We start from the raw sequence: 17,780 nt of genomic DNA on the forward strand, positions 1-17,780 counted from the left end.
AGGTTGTATGGAGGGCAGCATCTAGATCATACGATCACCTCATCCGTGCTGCCCTAAGGTGGAGAATGAGAACCAAGAAGAAAAGAAGGAGAAGAAATCAAGAGGAAGAGGGAGGAAGAAAAAACGATGGGAGGGGGGAAGGGTTTTGAAAACTTAGATCAGAAATTTGACTCTGATGCCATGTTAAGAAAACAATTTTTAATGAATGACTTGAATGATCTATACGATCAGGTAAGCCCTTTATTTATAAGGAGAGGAATTACAAAAATAGGACATATTTGTCCTTACTCTAGCCGAGTCGGCAATACATAAAGAAACATAAATATAAAACCCAAAAAGACCAGAATACCACCACGGTATTCTAGAGTACATTATTCAACAATATATCTTGTGAATTGTACCAGTAAATATACACATAGAAGACTAACTGGAGAAGGGGAAACTTTAAAACCTTGAAAATTAATACAGGAAAAGATGGTCATAGTCTATGGTAAATGTTCTTTTTCTATTCCTAAAACATGAGAGAGATCATTTCAGCTAGATATTCATTTATGCCAAACATAAGTGGGCAAAAGAAAAAAAATACGAAATGTCAGCCAAGACTCCCATTGAATCCAATGCAGGTCCAACATGGATATTAATATATAATGCAATATTAAATAAAAAATCATTCTCAGAAATATCAAGATGACAGAACATTTAAGTCTATAAGAAATGGTATTTCAGGATAGAATACCTGTCATCACTGTATAAATCACTGTCTGAAAGAGCACTAACTAAAGTAGACTTCCCCTGTCATAGAAATGGTGCGGGTAAATCAACTAGGTTACTCAAAAATTGTCAACTTTATTATCTTTTATAATCAAATCAGACTCGTGGTTTTGAAAGGAAAGTAGAAATTAGTCCAGAAAACATACCGCATTTGTGTACCCAACAACAGCGACAGTTACTAAGCCTTGACCATTTAAGCCTCCACGCCTCTTGCGAGAAGCACGTTGCAATGCTCGAGTCCGACGGACTTCTTCAATTTGGGATAGTAAATGATTCCGCCGCTCTAAGATTCTGAAAATTGGAGTATAATGTAGCATCAGTCGAAACATAATAATCAAATAGAGCTACCATTAGGCACTAGTCATCAAACACAATATTTCAGTAAGTTAAATCTATGTGTGCAGCTAGATATCAGTCAAGAAGTCTCATTCTCTTAAATTCAGAAAGCAAAATTTGTAGGATATAAATTCACATGAATGTATGCAGGACTAAATCAGGTAACGAAAAGAAAGAGGATAGGAAGAGAAAGGTTTTAAAAAAAAATCACTATCCAGAAACTAGAATTGGTGTTGAACCAGTCTACGAGTTCCAGTACACTGAGCACCCAGAGGAGAAGAATAACATCTCACAATTAAAGTGCTATATAGGTTTACCCAAGGGCAAGGCTTCAAGACATATCATCATCCTATCATGTGGACAGTGGATCCAATTAAATGCCATGTGGAGCCTTCATAGACCAGCAGGTATAAACATAAAGACCCAAGTCACCTCGGATTGAGTTTGGCACATATGGAAGTCTCTTGTGATTTATGAACAACACCTATTAAGACTTTAGGACCTCCCATAGTTATAAATCACCAAAAAAAAAAAGAGAAGAAATTAGCATCCCACAATGAGGTTAAGCAATACTTCCGACAAAGTATAGCAGCTGACTCTCCCATGCTCTTGATCACCTTCCAGTGTAGTACAAAGGGTTTGTGGAAGTAATGAAGTTCAAAGTAGAATCTTTATGAACCGGTCGGCCATATAATTATACATGCCTGTGCTAAAGATGGCCCTTTGCTCAAGGAGATTGCATAGCTGATGAGTACACAAAACTGGGGGAAAAAATTATACTACAGTGCAAGCCCATTGATAGATGGTCCAGTATTAAATGCATGTGCCAAGGACACCTAACCATCAAAGGAAAATGAGATAATTGGTGAGCAGCACAATCCAATAGTAGAAGACAATACTTATTTGAAATGCAGTTTGCATATAAATATGACAATACCAACTAAGGACATAATTCTTGCAAAGCTTCCTCATGCTGGTGTCCAACAGTTCCTTCACTAAGAGGAGTCTCTTTTTTGGATGAAGGTGAAACACAATTAAAATAAACAAAAGATGAAACATCCTGTGTTTGACCTAGTTATGTTACAAAGACGTGGATATGTATCTCAACATCAGACACTGTTATGAGGTGCGGTAGGGAAGATCTCGCTTTGCTAAAAGTGATCATCTAGCATATATTGAGTTGAGCATTTAAATATCACAGTTATTTTACACCTCCCTTTTCTTTTCAATAACACCATTTCGAATGCCTTCTAGTTCTAACTAGGACATGAGAGTGGCAGAGGTATATCCAAACCAGAAATATTCATTACAAAAAATCCTTATGTACGGGAAAAAATGAGTCTATAAGTCAACTGCTGAAACAGGAAGGTGAAGTAAACCTTCGACGTTGAAGTTGGAGTTCTGTTTCTCCAGCACCACCAATAAAACCACGTCCCCCACTTCCTCTCCTGCAATGGTAATAATCCGCATCAGGAAATGTTCAAGAACATATATAGTTACATCCAAATGCATGACGTAGAACTCGAACAGTAAAAATTTAGAACTGTTTTCAATGAAGCATTTCCATACAATCATCACACAATGAGAAAGAAAATTTTCGGTGTGGGAGGGATATGTTTAGCAGATTGACAAGACATCAACCAATCAAAATGGAAAGCTGAATAACAAAATAAATCAACTGAATTTCAAAGAAATGTATAATTGAAAGTCTACATCACATAATCATTAGTCCATGGAACTCCTTTTCAGCAAAATGCAATCAAAGCACACAAAAAACAAACAGAAAAATCAATCAGCAAGACAAGAGCAGTTCCCCTTGGCAATTTTCCTACAGCAAGCACAACCAAGAAGTGTTCCATCTAGAAGAAACACAATGCTCTGTTACTGTAATAATTTCAGAAGTACGGCATGACATAAGGGAAAGAAAAATCAAATATGGCAGATTGTTGGTTTTGTTTTTCCCTTTCTTACTGGATTCTTCAGATCAACCAAGGCCCAAGTTCCATGCTGACCATGTTTTACTTCATGGAGAGAACTTGACAGTCAAGTTAACTTTGGATGCCACAATGCATTTTGAAATCTGGATTTCCCGATTGAAGAATATGACTGGATTAAACTCTATACATCTGCCAGCTCCAATTCTCCACTCCATTATTTCTTGACCAAGACAACAAGTCCATGAATGTACAAGATAGATGTTTCAACGGAAGTCCAATTACTGAAATATTTTACACCTTTTTTTTTTTTTTTTGGGGGGGGGGGTGTGTTGTGGTTATGACCATAGTTTTCGACCCAAGGCATTAGAGGGGGCCTGGACACAAGGCGACAACAACAAGGTGCCTAGGCACCTGGACACTTTGGCAACTATATTTATAACTGATAAATGCTCTAGCATCACCGCGGAAAAGCTCACCCCCGAGCACTAACAACTTCAGCTTCTCCCTCTGCACCAAAAGTAAGACGTCCATCTACGCCACGTACACGGACAAGCCTAGTTTTCTTGTACATAAGAGCTGCAAGTTCTGACTGTTAAAAGAGGATCACAAAAATTAATATCAGCAGGAAGTGATCCATTTATGAGAAACGAACATTCATGACATTTTGTATCTCTATCATTACTTGCAACATCAGCAGTCATGGATGGGTCCATTTGATAGAAACCCCCACATCCATACAGATGGTCAAGTTGCAGCCCAAAACAATTACAAGAAACACTTTAAAAGTGAGCTTAAAGTGTTATAATATCAAAGAGAATGCCATATCGCTGTAATGAAATCCATTGACACTTCTGTACTTTTGCATAATTTTGAACTCACTTTTAAGGTGTCTACTTCAAGATGAAATTTGACCAGTGAAATGGGTGTGGGGGTCCTCTACCACATAGAGTTACCATGCCCATCCAAGTCTGCCACATGGTAACAAGTGTCATGACAAGCTTGTTGCACAATGCACATATATAACCCATAATTAAAATCAAAACCATGTGATGAATTTCTGTAGTGAAGCCACTAACTACACCTGTAGCTTTGCCTCCTTTGTTTGGGCATGTGCATTGAATATCTCTATTATAAGACCCACGCGATCCAAAACAGGTTTGTCCCAAGCCCGCTGTCATTTTGAGTTAAAAAACAAGAAAAAAGTAATAATATATCATATCAGGTCTCTTGGACTAGATATTAATAAATTAGCAAAGATTGTATTAAGTAATAAAGCGTAAGATAATTTACCTCCAAATTTCGCTGCTGAACCCCTGAAAGGATTGTATTTACAAAAACTGCATCCAACTCTTCCTGTTTGAAGTCACAATGGTGATGTTATAGTTCGTAACTAATCCTGATTCAATAGAAGAAAAAAAAGACAACTACCAATATCCTCCCAAATTTTTCGAATGGAAGCTAGCAGAATGCCAGCCATTCATATTTGGTAGGAATGCGACAACAAGTTTGCACCTCTGGTTTGTAGGTTTTATGAATTATGGATTTACAAAAGGCAGATTATCCTAGCAGAATAAATAGATAAATAAGGGGAGAAAGAACAGCACCCGGTCACGCCAGACAAGCCGCCCTTGCGCTCTGACAAAGGGGTGCGCAAAATGACCGTCGCACCCTTGATCATTTCTGGGTTTCCAAGGGGTGTGGCGGTCAGTTCACGCCCCAATGTCAAGGTGCAGGGGGGTGCGCTGCGCTACCGGGCGGCATTCTCTTTCCCATAAATAAGAATGGGAAGAGGAAATTGCAAAAATAATGTATTCTTGCCTCAGATTCTGCAGCATTTAAATGGCATTTCACTGTCTCCACTGTTCCCGGTCCAAAATATGTGTCTAGCACAAAACACCAACCATAAACAATCAACACATAATTCAACAAGTTCAAAATGCACCATGTAGAAGGGTGAGCATGCAAAATTCAAGGCCAAAGAAAGTCTGACCAAATACATAGTATACCACAAGCCATTTCAAATTCCAGATAATAATTGGAAACAATTAAAAGTGTGGTTCCCTAAGTTCAAACCAGAAAAAAAAAAGTCAATTACTATTGCTACCAGTAGGAAATCCTTCATGAGAACCATCTGAAAAGCCATTTGACCAAAACAATAAGTCCCGGAACTAAAAGCTAACTTGTAAATTCAAATGGCAGTCCTCGTATGGTACATTATGATATATGAAGTGTGAACTAAATCTCAGACCATTAGCCGAATTTCATACTCCCAGTAGCAATCGAATAATAGCCACTAAAGCACCTAATTTAATGAAAATTCAATACTCACACAGTTAACAAACTCAGCGAAGTACAACTAAAACCCAACCTGCGTGCGCCTTAGACGACCTGGCGGCTGGGTTCTGAACAAGAAGATGTTGCGGCAGCTCCCGTTCGCCATATTCACCGCTGAGTTCTCCATCTCGCTGCTCTTCGAGGGAATTGGCAAGGTTTAGGGCTTCAGAGAGTTTCGCCTGTAAGAGGGTATCAGGCCTAATACGAGGTTGGACAACGAACAGCTTGGGAGGTCTTTCTGGGTCTCGATTGTAGACGAAATTACTATCGTATTCTTCCTCACTTTTCCGTCGCGAAGAATTGGAAAAGGGAGAATAAAGGATATGAGTTGCAGGAAAGGAGGGGTTAGAAGAAACCGAAGACGATGCAACGGCAGAAACTCGGGAGGATAAATGACCTGTGCTTGAATACGACAAACAATGCGACGATGAAATGAGAGCTTGAGGAAGAGACCTGAGTGGAGCTCGTAGAAGAGATATGTTTCTCAACATTTAGAAGTTTACAGATTCTCTGGGAGCTCTGTGTGATCAAATGATCCCTTTGAATCTATGAAACATGAATTCCGTTGAAAGGAAGTGAAATAGTTAATATTTTGGGAAGGGTAAAATGGAACAGCGTCTACCCTCTGCCACCTTAAAACGGATCGGGCTCCTCGACGGCGCAGGGAAGCGCCGGACATCTTGTGGCGTGGCACCACAGCTGGCCACGTGGGCAAGTCTCCTTTGGACGGGCTGATGAGCTGGAAATCAAGATTTCAAAATCCAGAAATCTTTCTGTACATTGCATGTGCAGTGTGCACTATGCTCATAGGCTGTCCAAAGGGGAGCACGTCCATGTGACTCAACCCCCAAATCTAGACCGTTGATTTATTATGTCAAATATTTACCAAAAAAAATATTTATTATATCAAATCTTAATCGTTCATTCAGTTTAGGGAAAATTTCATGGACACCCCCCATAAGTTTATCAAATATAACAGACGCTCCAAAAACTATCAAAATATCACAGGCACCTCCTATAGTATGACTTTATTTCGACTTAGACCACTCTGCTAGCTCTGTGCAGTTAAGTCGATGTTAACTCTTTTATAATGGTGAAATTACCATTACCACTGGGTGAACTTCCCATAATACCCTTAAGATTAAAACCCCAAATGCAAACACCATTCTCATCATCGTTGTTAGAAAAACAACGCCCAAAAAGGGGGATTTGTAGAAGAAAAAGAAAAATAGAAGAGAAAGAAATCAAACGCACAAACACACAATACAAAGATTTTACGTGATTCACCCCCAAGAAGGTAGGCTATATCCATGGTCGGCAATAGAACTTGGTTTCACTGCTTCTCTAAAGAATGACTACAAACCCTCAAATCTCACATTCACCCTCACAACGATATAAGAACCCTTTATAAGGAAATCCTAACCCAGAAAAGTACAAAAATGTCCCTAGAAGCCCAAAAGACCCACCTGGTTTAGTTCGTATCAGAACTAAACATATGTCAAACTACATAACGATTTGAAGGTCTCAACGAACTCTACAGAAATCAGCGCTTGTGGCGCTGATTTGAAGGTCTCAACGAGCTCTACAAGAATCAGCACTTTTGGCGCTAATATATGTACTTTTAGGCTTTTCAGGCACGTTTCTAAACCAAAAAGGCCTTTTGAAGTTTCTCACTGCACTTTCTGGATTGAGATCAGGCTTCACCAATAACAATCGTCTAACGGTGGAAGAAGTAAGAACAGCAAGACTGGTATGTTTTTCCCCTTCTATTTGTCCTATTTCTTCTAATGCATTTTGGCATTCCATATAGAGACTGAAATGGTCACTTGTCAATATGCTTCTCCAAGTCCTCCACCATTGCCCCATCCACAGACATTCCATAGTTACGGTATAGTGGAGAAGGGTTATTAATGTTAGAGCGGGAAGAGCCAGATTTGGGTACGAATCCATTAATGAGCTCATCTAGTAGACCAGAATCAGAAGACTCTGAAGGAAGGAAATCCATAATATCAGAAGTGGAAGCTTGGTGAGCTTCAACGTGGGGTTGATTCAAAGAGAAATAGTGTTCAATGGAGGATTAGAAGCGACAGAACAAGAATCAACAGAGGGAGAGAAGCCGAAGTAGTGTTTGGCTTCGGGTGCTACAATAGATTCCTTTTTCCAAATTTGTTGATTCTGAAATTAGTAGTGTTCTGACCAGCAGATCATGGGGATATTTTGGGGGACTTAAACTCACTTCTATAAAGCCCTACTCAATCCATATTTGAAGGCCATCAGACCAACTGATGTGAATTATTGATCTTCTCCAGTTCAGTCTCTGGTAATCTAGTATTGGTTCCTTCTTCGATTTGAGATCTGTTTTCTGATCCATATTCTATTTAGGTCTGTGTTATCCTATTATTGAGGGTAACTCGATCTCATTCTGGATGTCATCTTACTCCAGTAGTTGTTGTTCTTACTTGTTTGATCTGGGTATTGTTTTCAGACCTATTTGATCTGTTGATTCTTGCTCTTGCAAATTTATTTTTTTTCGGTAAATCTTGTTCTTGGATTTGAGTGTTTGTATAATAATTGATCCCAAGCCAGTGATACCCTATTATTTCTTGGTCCATTAGGTTCGATGTTGGTTACTTCCAAGTAGGGCTGTAAACGGCTCGGATTCGGCTCAGATTCACTACTATCCGAATCCGTTTAACAAATACACTATCCGAATTCGATCCGATATCCGACTGATATTTAAATGGTATTACCGTATCCGAATCCGAGAGTTTATCGGATATCCGGATACTATCCGATCCGATAAACTATCCGATTCATGAACAATTACACTTATGGATTTCCAACTCCGATTACCGATTTCCGACTCCGATTACTGATTTTCGACTCCGATTACCTATTTTATTTAACTGCTGCCTATTCTTAGAAAGGTGTTATTTTGTTCTTTAAATTGGATTATCATTAGGTTAATGGATAGGTTGATCCTGTTATCTTAATGGATAGATTGATCCTGTTATCTTCAAATCAAACCTCAAAATGAAGTTTTTTACACCATTGTCATTTGAAAACTATACCCATGATAAATAGTAATACTCTTCACCAAATGTAGGTAATAAAGCTCAAAATGACAATAGTGTAGATTGAACATGTGATTTTCAAATCAAACCCCAAAATGAAGCTCTTCATGTGTTTAACAAATCCTTAAGCATGAGTTCAAATTAAAAAACTAGCAAACACTTGTTCAAAGACAAACACCATAGTATTTTGCAATTCTAAACTAAACTACCGGAAATAAACGATTACACTAATACACTTCTAAATAGGATTACACATATAAATACTCTGCATGCTTGTCATTAGCTTGTGCTTCAAACAACGAAGCTCCATTGATAACAACTCCAACCAATGTGAAACTGGAAACCATCTGCCTGCAATAGAAATTTGACAAGCCCTAGCAAATGATCTTATCTACTTGATTCACAATCTATTAATAAACTTTTATTAAATGATAAGAGCAATATCTATAAGTTACTTTGAGAAATGAGCCTACCTCTTAGAGAAACCCACACTCCCACTTTTTTGGATACTTTCAAGTTCCAATCCTTGCTCCTAGCTCAAGTCTTCCTAAACTCAATCTTAAATCAAGATTGTTCAACCTAAAAACAAATGAGGGAAGAGAGAAAAATTAAACAGGATGTACTTGGGATCTATAGAGGAAATTTATGTCTCTCACATGGATTTAAACATGTACCTATGCTTCAATTAGAAATTACTCCAAAAATTCACAGGGCTCAAGAATAATAAAAAATGCACATAAACAAATAGCAAAGCCTACTTGAGGTAAGTTGAATAAATTACTAAATGTGGTCAACTTAATTGCAAGATATCATCTCATTAAATGTACATGAGAGATATTCAAGGGAGACCACTATAATTCCGGATAAGGGCAGCCATCTAAAAAGAGACTAACATCAACTTATCACTCAATTGACCAAGACTTGGAGAAAAAGAAAATGTAAATAATAATGCACAGCAAGAGACAACATGATAGAACAAATTAGAATGATAATTGTGCTTATGAAATGAAACAAATGGCATTTACAATAGTTAATGCAAAAGACAAATGCCAGCTCTAGGCAGGGCTAATCAAGTGAGATTAGATCTGTAATCCATTTTATACTAGTTGCATTTAGATCTGTAATGGAGATTAGATTCCCTGTACTTGTATACCAATTATCCTAATTAGTTCCTCTACATTAACCAAAAGACAGCATCAAAGAATAGTGAGAATTGAGAAAACATTTGATCATATTATAACCTTCCAAAGAATTACAAATTATCTAAAAACATAACCCAAAGGAAAGAAGAGAAGAAAAACAGAGTATACCAACAGAGGACTTCATTGACCATTAAGCACTCTTCCCAAGAGAGGTCTATGAAGTATAGCCATGAAGGCCAAGACCCATGTAGGACTTATCGGTACACTTCAAAGGAGATGAAGTGACCTGCATGAACAAATAATTCCCAGCAAAGAGATCACCCATATAGGGTCTACCCTCCTTCAATCTCCTGAAAAACTTACTCCATGAAACCCTAACAGCAGAGATCACCTTAGCTTTTCTCCTCAAGAACCTTCTTAATCCTGGGATTCAAATCTTTGGCCTCTTCTTACCAGCACCCTTTCTGATCTTGGGTCATTTCCTCACCCTCCAATTCACATTCCCCTCCTCTGCTTTTTTTTCTTCTTCTTCTTCATCATCATCATCATCATCATCATACACAGGGCCGCCTTCATTTTTCAATCTCTTATAAGAAAGCTTGATGGTTGAAGCCATTTCAATTCCAGACATAATAATTGCTTTATGGAGAAAAAGGAAGGAGAACCCAAATGAGATTTAGAATAGGAAAGTGGATAGAAAGGGAGAGAACAAGAGAAAGAGAATAGTTGCAGAAGCTGGTTGTGGTTGGCTATTAAATGCACTTAGTAGAAGAGAAGTTAATAGAGGAGCTGGAATGAGCTGGTAATGGTAGTTGGTCAGTGGTCACTGTTTGATGGGTACAACCATATTTAATGATTTTTCAGAAACAACAAGAACTTGTGTAACTCTTATAGAGCCACGATTGTACAAGAATTGCTTTATCAAAAAAAAAGATTGTACAAGAATTGCAATCAACCTCGTATTTATTGTTTCAGATTTACTTACTCGTTGCTATTGAAAGTAGAAACAGAGGCTCAATGCGAAAAAATCATTCTATATGTGTAAAAAAAATCTTCTACAGCAGCCCCATCTGAGCCATCTCCCCATCCCCTCCCCCCTCTCGACTCCAACAGTAATCTATTCTCCTTTCATTACCCATTTACCCCCTGCTATAACCCTGTAACAGCAAATTCAAACAAACAAAAACACTCAGACGTTCACAGCAAAACACTCCTCCCTTCGACTCTCATTCCCACCCAATTCCTTGACCCCAAACCAGATAACTTCTTCAATTTTCACAGCAAATCACCCCACCCATTTGACTTAAAAAAAACCCACTGTCGATTCCCAGCAAAAACGCTCACCACCCCTTTTTTTCCCTCTGAAACTTTGATCAACCTATTCGGCCATTCTACAGTTCGACCAGTGAAAAGAAAAAAAAAGAGCAAAGAGAAGAGAGCGAGAGCCAGAACCAACAGAGAGATACGGAAGAAGAAGAAGAATCGTATACCTAATTGGTCCAAAGCGAGAGTCGAAGGGGTTGTGCGAGTGTCGTTTCCGTTGCCGCTAAGAGTCGAGAATCAAGAGTGAGTGACCAGTGACCTTGAAGCTTGAGGGTTGAGTGCAAACTGCCGGCGCTGTTGAGAGCTTGAAAGTTGAAATTCTGAGACTTGAGAATCGAGAGTGCAAGAGGGAGGAAGAGATTCAAGAGAATAGGAAGCCCTAGTATTAGGTTAAGACTTAAGAGTTAGAGTGATATTACGAAAATAACCTTATAAAATACAAATAATAAGGGTAATACAGTAATATTGATATATTTTTATAAAAAATATTAAAAAATCATAATTTACAATCGGATAATAAATTATCCGACTCCGAATCTGATTAGCTTTCGGACGGATTCGGATATTTTTCGGAAACCAAAATTTCGGATTCGGAACCTCTTAAACGGATTCGAACTCGGATCGGATTCGGATTTTTTGCTATCCATTTACAGCCCTACTTCCAAGAGGAGTACGATTTAGAAAGCTTACCCTGAAATTTCTCCATGATCGGATCTCTTATGACTTATGAGAGAGATCTCACAGTTGAGATACACTCCCTTCCTGCTGGTTTTGCACCTCATTGCTTTGTATAAAGAGGGAAGAAGATGGAATGAGAGGTTTTTATATGATTACTAAGGGGGTTAAAATGGACATTTCAACTTTGGATGCTAACTGTGCTTAATGTCAGGGGGAAGGTTTATATTTTGATAGTTTTTAGGGTGTCTATGATATTCGGTAAACTTATAGAGGGTGTCCATGAAAATCTCCCTTTATTTTATCCTTAAGGCTTTAGATGCCAAGAAATTAAATGAAAAGAAAAGGAAAAACATAGTGAGACAAAAATCATGATGATGCAATGATTGTTTTATGTGTTTATTTCTCTCCTCAAATTATTATTTTTATTTTTATTTTTTTCTTGTTATCCAAACATAGACTAGATGGCTAAATCGGTGAAGCAACTCGCCAAACTCTAAACTAATCGTATTCTCCAAGGACGGTTGCCATGGAAAATTATCTCCTCCAATTACCTTCACAATCCTAGTTCCCAGTGTCTGTAATAGGTGGACCCCACTCAAGTAGAGTGTTCGGGCATGGGTAGGGTGGTTAGAAAAACAATCATCCCCTCCCCTGGCATCCTCCTCGTTGCATTTCCCTCCCTTCTTTATCGGTGGTGGTGGGTACTTCCGCCACTGCTCGGGTTGGAGTTGCAAAAGATACTGTTAGAATTTTATTGGATATAATTAAATCCTTAACCAGGCTAATTAGGGTTTTGGTCTAATAAAGGGGGTCATTGAGTTGTATTAGGAGTTTTATGTGGTCTGGCTTAGTGTGGGCCAGTTAGATTCCTACTAACCATACTCCTTATCATGTCCATAAGGGTGCGATTACCCACTTACGCCTTTCGGCGACCCCATTTTGTACATAATAAACTGATCAACTATCCTAGAGTTCTCTAGGTATTTGACAAACGGGCCCTTAAGCTGTCTAGCATCGCCATGTCTGTCATGATAGATACGCAAATTGCACACCGCCCTACCATCACACTCCAACAACCCACCGACTCCGATGATGCACCATCAATGGTGTTGAGAACACTAAGACCACCGACAATGAAAGTTACAACACCGTCACCGACACCATGGCACTGAGATTCTCGACCTTGGAAACAGAGTTCAATGAAATTATGAAATCAATTTGGGTTTTATTATTGAGTTCATTTAGTGGTTTCTTTGGAATCTGCCTTCAATTTTTGTATTATGTTTTTTGGATTCTCTCCCTCATGTTTTTTATGTTCTGTTCTTAATTCATAGGTGCTCACGTACAGTTAAAACTTGAAACGAAATTTTTTTTAAATGTTTAATGCTTGAATGAATCAATATACTCCAGTCTAATCTTCCTTTAGTGAGCTTATTTGGATCTTGAACGTTCCTCCCCTCGTTCTGAATCTGGTATGAATTTGTTTATACCATTCACTGAACGGCTCTCAGGTTACCCAAAGGTTTACCCTTTCTCATGTGCTGCTTAGATCCCTTCTGTATGGGAAATGATATTAATGTTCACGAACAAGGACAAAAGGGCGAGAGACAAACGGTCAGGGGTTTCGTGGAGGAAGTGATTGGCGGTTTCAGAGAGGGATTTGCAGGGGAGTGCTGCAGGTGGGGGCTCACGTAAATGGGGTTTTTGGTTGCAGGAGGTTTTGGTTACATAGGAAGGGGTGGTTCCGGTAACGTTGTAGGGGTACGTAATTATGAGGATGTGCAACAGGGGCGGGTTCGGGGGCTGGTGCTTGCAGGCTCCACAAAGGGGATTGTATTAGCAGGGCAACAGCAGGGGTGCTTGTAGCGACGGCGCCGTGTGCGGCAACTCTGGTAGACGTTCTGCAGATTCAGTGGTTAGGATGCCAATGACTGTTTTCTGATCACCATGCTTACAACGGAGGGGGTGGGAAGGGGGAATAGAGAGGAGGCATTGAGGGAGTTGATGAGGGAAAAGGATTCTGTCCAGCCATGGCGGGAGCTGGACGGTCCAACCCCGCTAAAACTACAGCAAAAATAGGGGTGAGGTGGTCATTTTACAAAGTTTGAACAACTTCATTGTTTACTTATTACCTATCAAAAAACCAAAAAAATTTCATTACTTTTTTTTATAATTTTTTATAAGTAGGGGGAGATGTAGGATATGAATCCGGAGACTTGAACTCAAGACTTTCTAATAGCAATGGGCATTTACGCACCACTAGCTACCAAGTGCGCTATGCACTTGACCAGAAAACTTCATTACTTATTTGGACAAAAATTTTGCCATTGAGTTGTATGTTGGGGCTGTTGCTGTATCACATGAATTAACCCAAGTACAAAAAGCTGGCAAGTAATGAAGCATTATAGTTCACTAGGCATAGTGATGCCTTGAAAGACTATTTTTCTAGGAGACAAATGGGTGGCAAAATGACCACTCCGCCTCATATTGGATGCTTGGGCGTGTACTCCCTTTGGTCCCGTGTTGGCGCAGGGGTCATACGGCCAAGTAGCGTTATCTCTCTCTCTCTCTCTCTCTCTTTTTTAACAAGGAACACGTTCTCTATCCAAGAGCGTGGCCCCTGCACCAATGTAGGGGCCAATGGGAGAACGTGCGAAAGCATCAACAAAGGTGACATTTTTGCCTTTTATGGGGTGGGGGTTAAGGATGTCAATCGGTATGGTTTCGGGATAGTAGTATAGTTTTGGTTCGATACACTGCACATATGCATGCCCCATACCAATACCAACACCGCACCGATTACCGATTTGGTACAAGTATCTCATATTGATACAAATTAAAATAGGTATTTCATTACGGTATTAGTTCGGTATTTATATTTTCAGTATTATGGCCCATATTGATACCGTACCGAATAAAATTCAATATGGTTGAGTATTAATAATTCAGTACAGAAACGGTTTTGGTATTCGATACTTGGTACACATTGACACCCTTAGGTGGGGTGGTCATTTCACTCCCTTCTTTCCCCCCTTTTTTAAGGGGAGTGTGGCCTCTGTGCTTATGCAAAGGCCAATGAGAGTACATGCATAAGCATCAGGGTTGAATTTTCACCTTTCATAGGGGTGGGGTGGTCATTTCGCCTCCCCTTCTTCCCACTATGTCTGTGTTTTCTCATTTCCCTTTAATACGAGAAATGTCATCCAATGTCCAAAACTGATTGTGTGTGTGTTTTTTTTTTCTTTTGATGGGAAAATAAAGGTTATCTATTACTTATAGGGCAAATTTACATCAAGGTTATACACAAAATTCGACTTGATGTTTAATGCCTTATCGGCCCAAAAAATGCAAAAGTTTAGTTAAGTTGTAATTATGACAAATAGAAAAGGACACTTCTTTATAAATGTCCGCCACTTGCAAAAAGAGATTAATGATTTCCAAAGGCCACGGAGATTAGGATGGAGATGGAAGAAGACCAGGCAGGTTCTTGTGAGAGCACCAAACTTCTTTCATCTTCAACCCTAGTTTCGTAGCATGATCTAATCCTGTGAGGATTCCAAAAAGTTATGGTTCCAAAAAATGAGTCGGATATAAGGTCCCTGTTGCGATAAAAATAAATTTGCCCTTTAGCAAAATGCATGAGGCCCACCCTGATGATCCTATGCTCCTAAAGTCGTGTCCTGCACATGTCAACACAGGAAAATATAGAGTAGGTAAAGTAGGAAAAGACATATCAAACTCATCATTTGTTACATCCAAGGACGAGAGTGAGGGGGGAGATATATGTAAATCCTCCATCCTCCATCCACCTTCCTCATAACCAACAAAGGATTAGGTTTTATCAAAAAACAAAGGATTAGGTTTAATAAATTTGAAAATAATATTGTTCTTGGTTTCCGAAATAAAATAACAAGTAATAATAAAAAGGGAAAATATCATCCCCCTCCCCTCTAAATTTGCATAATATCAATCCACTATTCAAGTTTTGAAAAATATCTTCCCCCTCCCCTACTTTATAAAGTTACTATCAACCGTACCCTAAATATGTAACGCTGTTAAAAAAACATATGTAAAGACAAAATTACCCCTCTTTTTGCCCCCACTCACCCATAATTATTTGAAAATTAAAACTGTATTTTCAATTCTACCCATTTCATCATCTTCAACCTAAAATACCTCTTTCTTTCCTTCTCCACCGCCAGCAGCAGCAGCAGCACCGCCACCACTATTGCCGCCGCCTCCTCTTCGTCCTCCACCGCCAACACCACCACCACCACCACCGTCTCCTTGGATGGTGATATACGAGGGTCTAACCACCTACCAATGAAACTCAAATTTGATATTAACCAGTTAATGGCCAAACAGAAAGCTCATATTTAAGGATCCCAAAAGATGGTTTCATGAGAACTTGCACCAGAAACCAGAAACACCTTCTATAGATCAAGCTCATTCCATGGTTTCAGATTGATTTATGAAATTATTAATTATCTGTCCAGCAGTTTTTTCTTCGTACTTTGTGTGATTATTGCCCTCAAAGGACACCTACTCCGATCCAATTTTGTGGCCCATATGGGCTGTGGTCTATTGGCAATACGAAATCTCCATCTCAGTCTGGTGGTACCCTGTTTTTTTGGCCTATTTCTCTTAAGAACAAAAATACATTTCAGAAATTCACAGGTGCATAGTTGAACCAATTGTATAAGAGTCTTGATTCAAGACCAAATGACAAGACCTTCTAAGTTACCGAACTGCTACAGAAAACCATGCCTCACCTAAAACTCCTTCCTGAAACACTCATTACTAGCTTAAACCCCTACCTGAAACACCTCCTTGAAACCCCCATTATTGCACTGTCGATTTCTGAAACCCCGTTACTAGCTTCAAACCCCACCTGAAACATCTCATTGAAATCCCCATTACTGCGCGCTGATTCCTGAAACCCCAAAGGGTATCGGCAGCACACTTCACCGAAACAGCTCCTCTCCCTGAACCCATACTTGCCAATCCACCTCCCTGAAACTCCGTGCTCGCATCCCACCTGACCTTGCGGGTCCATGGTGACCTGCAAATTCGGGAACTAAAAATAAAGCTGTTTCAGATGCGTTACGGGTGTTTGACTGAACAGAGCTTGAAGAAGACGAGAACTCCTCTCTTGTCAATGTTGATATTTGTTTAAAAAACAAAAGAAATTAACCCCCTGTTTTAGTCTTTCATATGCGCAACAGGGGTCTCGGATGGGTTCTTTCATGGGTTATTTCTTGGCCAGCTCTGGCATTAAATGAACAACAACAGAGGTAGGAGTGAGGCCGTGAGGGAGGGACGAGGATAAGTGGCGGGGGTGGGGAGTTGCAGAGGGCAGAGAGTGAGTACCTTCTGATCGTCGGCGATTTTAGGTTAGGAGGTTGCAAGAAAAGGGATTGCAGGAGGAGGAGGAAGGAGGGTAAAAGGGGTACCTACAGTCAGGGTTTAGTGAAGCGGAGAGGAAGAGATGGAGGAATTCCATTTTTGTTCTCGTAGGAGTTTGCAGGAGAAGGGGTTGGAGGAGGAGGAGGAGGAAGAAGAAGAAGAAAGAAGAAGGGTAAAAGGGTCTTAGGTAAATTGTCAATGGCGGAAATAAAAAAAGAAGAAGACCCCTTTTGGAGGGGTAAAAATGGAATTAAAATAAATTGAGGGTAATCTGGGGTTTTAGGTAAATTGGACCTGTCAATGTCATCAATTAATGACAGTTTTTAACGGTTAGGGTACGGTTGATAGAATCTTTATAAAGTAGGGGAGGGAGTTATCATTTTTGGAAACTTGGGTACTGGGTTGATATTAAGCAAACTTAGAGGGGTGGGGGATGATATTTTCCCTAATAGAAACTGGAAAAAAAAACCCTAGTCAAGAAAGGCTTATCAAACTTGTAGTTCATCAAAGTGGAAATGCAGAATTGTTTTAGGGAGGAATGACTGATAAACTCAGTTCTGAGACCAAAGGACCGGCTGCCCAAATATGTTTAACTCAATCATAGGTAAGGAAAATGTGTCAGTGGGTCTCGACACAAGTGTCACAGAAAGCACAAGTGGAATCAATTTGACTCCATTTCGAAATTGTATCCTTAACCGGAAGCCCTGCATGTAATACACGTCAGAAAAAGTTTTTGAATTTAGGATGTAAATTAAGTTTCCAAAAAAACTTCCACAAAA

General features: G+C 39.4%; 1 protein-coding gene across 2 annotated transcripts in view; it reads right to left on the reverse strand.

Moving 5' to 3' along the window:
• Positions 1–5,950, reverse strand: part of LOC122658713 (GTP-binding protein At3g49725, chloroplastic) — a 47,527-nt gene extending 41,577 nt beyond the window's left edge. The window contains exons 1-8 of one of the 2 annotated variants that reach the window (XM_043853799.1): positions 5,413–5,950; positions 4,863–4,927; positions 4,335–4,397; positions 4,126–4,215; positions 3,521–3,633; positions 2,487–2,555; positions 918–1,062; positions 737–792 (exon numbers count right to left, since the gene is read on the reverse strand). In XM_043853799.1, the coding sequence (XP_043709734.1) occupies positions 737–792; positions 918–1,062; positions 2,487–2,555; positions 3,521–3,633; positions 4,126–4,215; positions 4,335–4,397; positions 4,863–4,927; positions 5,413–5,869 (1,058 nt within the window). In that variant the 5' untranslated portion in view covers positions 5,870–5,950. The remainder of the gene's footprint in view (positions 1–736; positions 793–917; positions 1,063–2,486; positions 2,556–3,520; positions 3,634–4,125; positions 4,216–4,334; positions 4,398–4,862; positions 4,928–5,412) is intronic. The other variant, XM_043853798.1, reaches the window with a different exon arrangement.
• Between the last annotated feature and the right edge of the window lie 11,830 nt (positions 5,951–17,780).

The sequence above is a fragment of the Telopea speciosissima genome, chromosome 4 (genome assembly GCF_018873765.1).
Source record: "Telopea speciosissima isolate NSW1024214 ecotype Mountain lineage chromosome 4, Tspe_v1, whole genome shotgun sequence".
Classification (NCBI taxonomy): domain Eukaryota; kingdom Viridiplantae; phylum Streptophyta; class Magnoliopsida; order Proteales; family Proteaceae; genus Telopea; species Telopea speciosissima.